Source organism: Otolemur garnettii, unplaced genomic scaffold (genome assembly GCF_000181295.1).
Source record: "Otolemur garnettii isolate 467f Iridium unplaced genomic scaffold, OtoGar3 scaffold00101, whole genome shotgun sequence".
Taxonomy (NCBI): domain Eukaryota; kingdom Metazoa; phylum Chordata; class Mammalia; order Primates; family Galagidae; genus Otolemur; species Otolemur garnettii.
In genome coordinates, this window is record NW_003852496.1 from 2857273 (window position 1) to 2867267 (window position 9995).

The 9995-nt window shown below is 46.0% G+C and overlaps 1 protein-coding gene across 1 annotated transcript in view; it reads right to left on the minus strand.

Moving 5' to 3' along the window:
* HMCES (5-hydroxymethylcytosine (hmC) binding, ES cell-specific) overlaps positions 1-9995 on the minus strand; it is a 25940-nt gene that overhangs the window by 1206 nt on the left and 14739 nt on the right. The window contains exons 5-6 of the mRNA XM_003796201.3: positions 7632-7810; positions 4089-4281 (exon numbers count right to left, since the gene is read on the minus strand). Of these exons, the coding sequence (XP_003796249.1) occupies positions 4089-4281; positions 7632-7810 (372 nt within the window). The remainder of the gene's footprint in view (positions 1-4088; positions 4282-7631; positions 7811-9995) is intronic.

Consider the following 9995-nt stretch of genomic DNA (forward strand, 5'->3'; position numbering starts at 1 on the left):
TCCTTCATGTTCACATGGATGGAGCTGGAAAATGTTCTTCTTAGCAAAGTATCACAGGAATGGAAGAAAACGTATCCAATGTACACACACCTGTTATGAGATTAATTTAAACCTTTTTATATGAAAGCTATAACCTAATAACAACCTAAGGATATGGGGTGGGGGAGGGAGTGGGGAGAGGGTGGATGGAGAGGGACTCGAGGGTTCACTTCTGTGGTTCATCTTACAAGGGTACAAGTGAATCTTTTATGAGTAGAATATGAATGTTTTAACACAATAACTAAGAAAGTTACATGAAGGCTATGTACCCCCAAAGTGCATCAATCAGTTACCATTCAATAAAAAAAAAAAAGAACATTTATCACAGCTGTACTTATAGTGTTGAAAAACTTTAAAATATAAATAATAATAAAATAAAAACTTTAAAACAGCCAGTGTGCCCTGTAGTGGCAGGAATGCTCAGAGTGGCCTCTGCACATGGTGGTCAAGAGCAGTGTCCAGCCACACTCAGAGATGCTCACAACCCAGCATGGGATTGGGACAGGTGGAGGGACAGGTGGAGATAGGAGGGGATGGTTGAGAGGCTGCAGAACAAACTTGAGTGTGCTTAAAAAAAAATACACGATCATGCATAGAAAAAAACTAGAAGAAAATGCATTTAGAATGTTTTTTTCTTCATGTTCCAATTTTTGAGCTGTAAGATTTTATTGCTTATATAACCGAGGAAAAAATGATCAAAGACTGAGAATTTGGAAGTTTGGAGATGTGAGGTTTCTTCTGTGCTGCTTCACCATGACCTCTGGGCAGAGTTCTCCTTAGTAAAGAGAAAGTGCTGTGATTTCTTTGGGTTTTATCCTGGGGTGTGAGGATGTTTTTGAGGCAATTGGTTTGTCTCTCTGAAAGGCTTCTGTGACTAACTTCTCTTCCTTGAGTGCCAGGTTGAATAAGAGAGAATATTTCTCTCTGGAATGCCTTCTGTTTTGATATACTCTGCTCTCGGAAGTGCTGCTGGAACTTTTATCTGTTCTCATATATATTTCAGTCCTTACTGGCTGAAGGTGGGCAAAGCATTTCTTTCACCAGCATCAAAATATGCCAGGGGGCCTGGACCTTCCCCAGGGCCCTTCCAGGGCAGAGGTAGACTAATTTTCAGGAAATTGCATTGCTCAGCTGGGTTGATACCTGAGCTTCCCTTCCCAGACAGCTGGATGTATGGAGGGGCCCCTGTGCTCACAGGGAGATGGCCTCCATGGAGGAGTGGCTGGACCCTCAATCTGCATAACAGGCATGTCCTGCAGCGTTATGGGGTTACTGTGCTCTTGAGCCTCAGGTGCCTCCTTGGTGGTTGCATGATGGAGAGATGGCAGGCCCAGCACCACAGCCTGGGCAGGCTGCTATGGGTGGACCAGCCCCCTGGCAGCTCAGCCTTTGTTTAATGTGCTCGTGTGACCTCCTAGGCTGTGGCTTCTCAAAATCATGTGGTATTACCTTCATGGGTAGCTGGAGAAAGAGAAACTGATGAGGAGCAAGTGCCATTTGCAATGCTGTGTGGGACAGTAGGTGGGGCCCGAGCGGAGCCTGGCCTTCTCTCCTGTGCCCTTGGGTGTATTCATCACAGGGCTCACCTTGAAGTCTGCTATAGCCTGTGTGCACATGTGTGCACCTGTGCAAGTGCCAATGCACCTGTGTGTGTGTGCATGTGTGTGCATCTGTGCAAGTGCCAATGTACCTGTGTGTGAAGCTGTGTTCATGTGCACTTGTGTTCATGTGTGTTCGTCTGTGCACCTGTGTTTATGTGTACTTGTGTGTGTGCCTGTGTTCATGTGTGCCTACGTGTGCCTATGTATGCACCTGTGTTCATGTGTGCCTGTGTAAGCTTTTATGCACTACTGAGGCTTCTCTTTGGCCTCAATATCACCTTTGGAACATGGCAACTTCAGAGTGTATAGTCTCTAAAGTCCTCACAACCTGAATGTGCATAAGCCTAGCCCACAGCAGGCAGGTCTAGGCCCTGGTGTTGCTGGGTGATGGCCTTTGTCCTCTGTCCTGTTCCCTGGATGCCTGCTCTCTCTTGCACCTCCTGTGTGGCTCTGTGTTCTTTCTTGATGCTCCCCTACCCATCTGTGCTGTGAGGATGACGCCTTTGGACATCACACAGTCTTCAGGTGGCCCTAAGAGCTTGCTAGTATAGTGTCCATCAATCAGCTGACAGAGATGTGTACTGAAGATTTGCCTGTGCTGGTTGCTGGGCAGAGAGGGTGGTGAGAGGCCTCTGCCCCAGGCAGCATGGGATCTGTTTGGGAGTGAAGCAGGTTGTGACACAGGGGCCCAGGTAGGATCTGGACTAGAGCTCCACTCTGCTGGGTGAGTGTCTGCTCTGGCTCTCAGTCCTCTGAAGTCTGAAACTGGAGCATGATGATTCTTCTTCTGTAGCAGTGTTCTTTGACATTTTTTATTTCACGGCACACTTGAACCTGTAGTTAAACTTCTGCAGTACACTTAAATTGTGTTGCTCAAAAAAAAAAAAAAAAAAAAAAAAAAAGAAAAGAAAAAAGAAAAACCTTACACTGGCTGTGGGTATGGGAAACAAAAAAGCTCTAATAAAAATGGGGACAGGGGTAGCTATTCTTGCCATCATACTTCTTAATACTTCTGCTATTCTAAAATGTTTACTCTTGGCATACTCCTAGCATGTCCTACTTCAGAAGTCCCTGCATGCCACTCAGAAATAATTGCTACTTCTCAGCCTTTACCCCTGAATGTCTGTCGGGCCCAGCGTTTTGCTCTGAAACTTCTCTCCCCGCTGTAGGCCTCTAGCCATTTACCTTCCCTTCAAAGACCCTCTGTATCTTCGCTAATTCTAAGAAGTTCATGGTGGGAATACCCTTAAGTCCTCCTGAAGGAGACTGAGGCCTGGTGCTCTCCAACTTGTTGGGTAAGCAGAGGTACAGAACAGAGACATCCAAACACGTCTGACTAAGGTGGGGACAAAGACACAACATGGTCCTGGGCTCCTTTGTCTTTCTCACAACCACCGTCTAAGGTTACAAGTCCTCCCAGCCCTGAATGTTGATTCAGGATGTCTAGATAGGGTCCAGCATTTATGGCTTTTTTTCCTTACTGATTGTGACCGTATCACATTCCAGATCGGATCTGATTAACCCCCTGGGTGGGGAGAGCACCCCCCTGCCCCCCAAAGGAGTCTGCTTCCTTCTCACCTCATTGGCACTGTGTCCTTGTGCTTTCCTCACTTACTGTGACTTTCTCACATACTAGATAAGATCTGATAACCTTCAGGGCCGGTTCCTAGAAAGGGTAGCTAAGCCTCTGGTCTGGTAAGTGTGCATGCTCACAGGAGTGGAGAGGAGTGGGAGCCAACCCATCAGACACTAGGAGGTCACTAGGTGGAGGAAGAAGGTCTCTTTACTCTGTGCAGGATGGCATGCCTCCTCGGCCCTGTTACCTGTGAAATTCTTGAAACTTTGGTCAAGTTGTCGTGACATAAGAAACTGAGATGCTGGCTGGGTGCAGTTGCTCACACCCATAATCTAGCACTTTGGAAAGTCGAGGCAGGTGGATTGCCTGAGCTCACAGGTTCGAGACCAGCCTGAGCCAGAGCGAGACCTCATCTCTAAAAACAGCTGGGCATTGTGGCAGGCACCTGTAGTCCCAGCTACTTGGGAGGCTATGGCAAGAAAATTGCTTGAGCCCAAGAGTTGGAGGTTGCTGTGAGCTATGATGCTACAGACAGCACTCTACCGAGGGGACAAAGTGAGCATCTGTCTCAAAAAAAAAGAAAGAAAGAAAAGAAAAGAAAAGAAACAAACTGAGATGCTCTTCTTAGTTTTTCAGAAGAAATCTTGGGTCAAGGAGCCCTGGGTGTGTCCTCCGAGCTTGCCTGAGGACGCCTGAGTCACAGCCACGTTTGAGAACCATCGCTCTACTCGATTTTGCCATGTACAAGTAGTACAAGAGGTTTTGGTGGTTCATGTTAAAGTTCTGTTTGTAAAGGTCATATCCTAAAAGCAAAGGACATAATGACAGAAGACAGAAAGCTCAAAAGGACAGTAATATTCACAGGATCCTACCTTTTTGACCACCAAGTCGATAGGAGTCAGACACTCTGGAGTGTTATTTCTCGAGTTGTTCACCACAGGAGAGACTGGATGGAAGGTGATGTTCTCTGTAGGGTGGATCAACTTCAGAGCTTCTGCAATTGAGACCTCACCAAAGTCTAGCCATTTAGAGACTGCCTCCTCACCATCTAATATGGCAGGCATCCTAGCCAGAGGGGTTAAGATAACGGTTGGGAGAGGTAGAGTGAAGGTAGGAAGAGAAAGGAGAGAGATGTGAGTTGAGTGACAGCTCAAAATATCACAAGGGAAGCTTCCCCTCCCTTTGCCCCTCACGTGCTGACTGTGGCCACAGGCTCCCTGAGCACGTGCTGATAGGGGACTAGATTCAACACCTTGAGAGCCAGGTTACAAAGAGTGCTGTGGACCGGGCATGGTGGCTCACATCTGTAATCCTAGCACTTTGGGAGGCTGAGTTGGGACGATCCTTTGAGGTCAGGAGTTCAAGACCAGCCTGAGTAACAGTGTGACCCCATCTCTACTAAAAACAGAAAAATAAAGCGGTGCCTGCACCTTAGTGGGTGGGGTGCCGGCCACATATACAAAGGGTGGCATTCAAACCCAGCCCCAGCCAAACTGCAACAAAAAAACATTTGGGCATTGTGGCAGGTGCCTGTAGTCCCAGCTACTCGGGAGGCTGAGGCAAGAGAATCACCTAACCCCGGAGCTGGAGGTGGTTGTGAGCTGTGACGCCACAGCACTCTACCAAGGGCGAGATAAAAGTGAGACTCTGTCTCTACAAAAAAAAAAAAAGAAAGAAAGAAAAAAGAAAAATAAGGCTCAGCGCCTATAGCACAGTGGTTAATAGTGCCAGCCACATACACCAAGGTTGGCATTCGAACCTGACCCAGGCCACCTAAACAACAACAACTACAAGAAAAAAAATAGCTGGGCGTTGTGGCGGGCGCCTGTAGCCCCAGCTACTTGGGAGGCTGAGGTAAGAGAGTAACTTCAGCTCAAGAGTTTGAGGTTGCTGTGAGTAGTGACAACACAGCACCCTATTGAGGGTGACACAGTGAGACTCTGTCTCAAAAAAAAAAAAAGAAAAAGAAGTCAGGAGCTGTGGCAACACCTGTAGTCCCACCTACTTGAAAGGTTGAGATAGGAGGACTGCTTGAGCTCAGGAGTTTGAGGTTGCTATGAGGTAGGCTGAGGCCATGGCACGCGACTTGGTCTCAAACAAAGACGACGACAGATGTTGCCCAGACTGGTCAGGACTTGTGGGCTCATGTATCCTCCCACCTCAGCTTCCCAAGGCTAAGACTATCGGTGTGAGCCACCACACCCAGCTAAAAATATCTTAAAATCAGGGTGGCGCCTGTGGCTCAGTGAGCAGGGTGCCGGCCCCATATACAAAGGGTGGCGGGTTTGAACCTAGCCCCACCTGAACTGCAACAAAAAAATAGCCAGGCGTTGTGGCGGGAGCCTGTAGTCCTAAGTACTTAGGAGGCTGAGGCAAGAGAATCGCCTAAGCCCAAGAGCTGGAGGTTGCTGTGAGCTGTGATGCCACAGCACTCTACCAAGGGTGACAGGGTGAAACTCTGTCACTAAAAAAACAAAACAAAACTTACAATCTCTGAGATCCAGATGCATTTTATAATGAATGGCATCTCTGCACAGTAAAATGGTTTAGTTGGCAGTAACTGGCAGCACTTGACCTTTCTTAACATATAAAATAATGGTATCTTTTGGCTGGGCAAGGTGGCTCACACCTGTAAGTAATCCTACCACTTTGGGAGGCCAAAGTGGGAGGATCTTGTGAGAAGTTCAAGACCAGCCTGAGTAAGAGTGAGAACCTGTCTCTACTAAAAATAGAAAAATCAGCTGAGCGATGAAATCAGTACTGTGAAGGAACAGAATAATTAGAAAGTTTTGGGGTTTTTTTTTTGCAGTTTTTGGCCGGGGCTGGGTTTGAACCTGCCACCTCTGGCATATAGGGCTGGCATCCTACTCCTTTGAGCCATAGGTGCCACCCACGTTTCTTTTTTTTTTTTGAGACAAAGTTTCACCTTGTCTGTCTGGGTAGAGTGCTGTGGCATCACAGCTCACAATAATAACCTCAAGAGATCTCTTACCTCAGCCTCCCAAGTAGCTGGGATGATATAGGTGCCCTCCACAATACCCAGCTAGTTTTTCTATTTTTAGTAGAGACAGGGTCTCACTTTTGCTAAGGCTGGTCTCAAACCCGTGAGCTAAAGCAATCCACCTGCCTTAGCGCCGAGGGTGCTAGGATCACAGGAGTGAGCCACTGTGTCTGTTTTTTGTTTGTTTGTTTTTTTAATGGAAAGATTCTTTAGCATACGGGCTGAATGCAAGAAAAAAAGAGGAATATTTTTCACAAAAAGAGAAAAGCTGAAATTTTCTCACAAAAAGAAAGCACTATTTATCTATAAAGACCTTAAATACCACACAAATTGTTCCTTTTAGTGTTAGAAGTAGTAGGTGGGAGGATCGCTTGAGGTCAAGTGTTCAAACCTGAGCAACACAGTGAGACCCCATCTCCACAAAAACGAAAAAATTAGCTGGGCATGGTGGCATGTGCCTGCAGTCCTACCTATTAGGAGAGGCCGGGGCAGGAGGATCGCTTGAGCCCAGGAGTTTGAGGTTGCAGTGAGCTCACTACAGCAATCTAGCCTCAGCAACAAAGCCGTCTCCAAAATTGAAAAAATAAACAAACACATCCCCCACATCCCTCAAAGGAACTATATTCAAAGGCAGAAGAACATGCCCCAGGATTTAAGACTGCAAAAAGACTAAAACTTTTGTGTAACTTTCTTTCACAACATCACAATAACTCATGAGCTGTAATTCTTCTAACATCCACTTCCACAAACAAAATTCAGATCTTATTCAAGGTAAAGTGCTGTATTTATTGCAGTATTTATAATTTCTTACGTACTTAACATGAATAAATCAGTGCTACTATTTTTATTAGACTTCTATTATTTTACTTATTTATTTATTGAAACAGTCTTGCTCTGTCACCCTGGGCTAGCTTGCATCATAGCTCACTGCAACCTTAAACTCCTGGGCTCAAATGATCTTCCTATCTCAGCTTCCCAAGTAGCTGAACTACAGGTGCACACCACTGCGTCTAGCTAATTTTTCTATTTTTAGTAGAGATGGGGTCTTATTCTTGCTCAAGCTGGTCTCAAAACTCCTAAACTCAAAGGATCCTCCCACCTTGGCCTCCCAGAGTGCTAGGATTATAGCCATGAGCCATTGCCCCCAGCCCATTACTTTTTAATGCATCACTGAAAAAGTTTTTAAGTGTTGTCTCTTTAAAACTCACTTTTCCCATATTTTATGTGGTTTTTATGCTATAATTTTGCATAGTGCAATGACTTTGAGGAATGTGTGTCATGTTATCCCTGAAGTGACTATAACTATATTTTTCAGAACAACTTAGTTTCCTACTCTCTAAAGCTACCTAACTAAAAAGACAGAGGACAAATCCTCTTTTGACTCCTTTTGAATCCAGGGATAAGTATGACTTGCCTGTGGTGGATGTCACTCAGACCTTTGCAGGAATCCACTGTGATGATGGTATAGGAATATAGGACATTTCCCTCTGGGGACTCCCAGCAGTCAAAGATCCCAGCCATTGTCAGCAGCCTCCAGTTGTCCCAGACTTTCTCCCAGTTCTCAAGACTATCTGCAACACCAGTGCTACCTGACTGGAAGGAAAATATACCAGCAGATTAGATGCACCCAGCAGCTTTCTTCTACATGCCGGCTGGGTACTACAGATGTGAAAGTGTGGAAATTATCTCAGAAGTAATTCAGCATATGTTTATCAACCCCTCTCGATCGACTATCATCAAAGGCAAGAACTTGGTAGCAACTGTCCACTGAAGCTGTTGATTGATGGCTCCTTAATACTTTCAGAATTTGACACCTTCGCTGGCCCAGTTCTAGCTGTCATTCACAGTGTTAATCTGAACCCAAACCAGCTCCTTGCAGATGAAGCTCACTTGTGTTTTATGCCCTCGTATCTTGCTGAAGCAACCATCCTCTGCCCCCAATATCCTTCCCATCCTGTTCATTATCCCAACTCCTACTTGCCACTCAAGATTCAATTCAAGGCCTGGAACACAGGAAGTGGAAAGAACATCACTTTTACTTTAACAATAAGCAAAAAGCTCGATAATTTACCAAATTATAACTTTTCCTAAACTCATCAGAGAACTGAAGTCACAGGGCAACCATTAGCCTGAAACTTAAGGAAAGACAGAGATCTCAAAGCAGAGATGGGACACAAGTACTGGCTTATTGGTGACGAACGGACAAAGACATGGCCTGTATACACGCAGGTAAGAGTTCACGTAAAGTAAGCTGGCTAAAAGCAGAGCATGGGCTAACATGAGACCTCAGGGCGTTGTGCCAGCTCACACGTCCTCTCCAGGGACCTCACTGGGATTCATGAGAAAGAGCGGAGCCTCACCTGATTACTTCTCCTCTAAGGAGCAAAAGTCTTAAGCTGCCAGAGAAAAGGCAAAAAACCCCTATCACCCTACCGTGCAGGTAAAGATGCAGTGAGGCTGGGAAAGGTAAAAGAAAGAGTTCCCTGCGCCCTGGGAAGGAGTAGAACCAACACAGAAGCCTGAGCCAGAGAGCCGGGTCTGGCAGAGACAGACTGAACGAAGACAACTGAGAACTACTTCCCGGCCCGTGAGAGGAGCAGTCACCCTGGGAGGGGAGGGGAGACAGCATTAGGCTCACAGCAAAGTCTGAAAACTGAGGAGAGCAGGGATGTGAGGAAAACCCTCTGGAAAGCCAATCCTGACCTTAAACACTGAGTAAAACAAGACAATTTAAAAGCCTGTGATAAGGAAAGGTAACAACAATAGCAAAATGCAACCCAATTCTTTTTGTTGTTGCATTTTGTGGCCAGGCCGGGTGTGAACCTGCCGCCTCCAGTATATGGGGCTGGAGCCTTACTCCTTGTGCCACAGGTGCCTCCCGCTTTTTTCTTTTTTTTTGAGATAGAGTCTTAAGCCATCACCCTCAGTAGAGTGCTGTGGCGTCACAGCTCACAACAACCTCAAACTCATGGGCTTGAGCGATTCTCTTGCCTCAGCCTCCCAACTAGCTGGAACTACAGGTGCCCACCACAAAGCCCGGCTATTATTTTGTTGTAGTTTTAGTTGTTATTATTGTTTGGGAGGCCTGGGCTGGGTTCAAATCTGCCAGTTCTGGTGTATGTGGCCAGCGCCAAACCAACAGCATCCTTTCTGATTCAACCATACAAGTTTTTTTTTGTTTTTTTTTTTTTTTTCCAGTTTTTGGCCGGGGCTGGGTTTGAACCCGCCATCTCTGGGATATGGGGCCAATGCCCTACCATACAAGTTTTAATATGCTCGGCTAATTGGTATTGCTGGGAGGACTTCATTTGTTTTCATCTGCATAGACTTTATGTTTTTGATTTTTGTGTATCTCAAAATTTTCTTTCTTTTTTTTTCTTTTGAGACAGAGCCTCAAGCTGTCCCCCTGGGTAGAGTGTCATGGCATCACAGCTCACAGCAACCTCTAACTCCTGGGCTCAAGCGAGTCTCCTGCCTCTGCCTCCCAGGTAGCTAGGACCACAGGCGCCCGCCACAATGCCTGGCTATTGTTTTTGGTTGCAGCCATCATTGTTGTTTGGCGGGCCTGGGCTGGATTCGAACCCGCCACCTCAGGTGTATGTGACTGGCACCTCAACCACTTGAGCCACAGGCACCAAGCCAGTATCTCAAAATTTTCATAATGACCCATGAATATTCTGTGCCTAATAACTTCACAAGCTTGCCTTCTGTAAGCTTTGAGCCCTATTCTATGACTACTGGTTAAACTGTCTATGTCTTTTTTTTTTTTTTTTTTTTT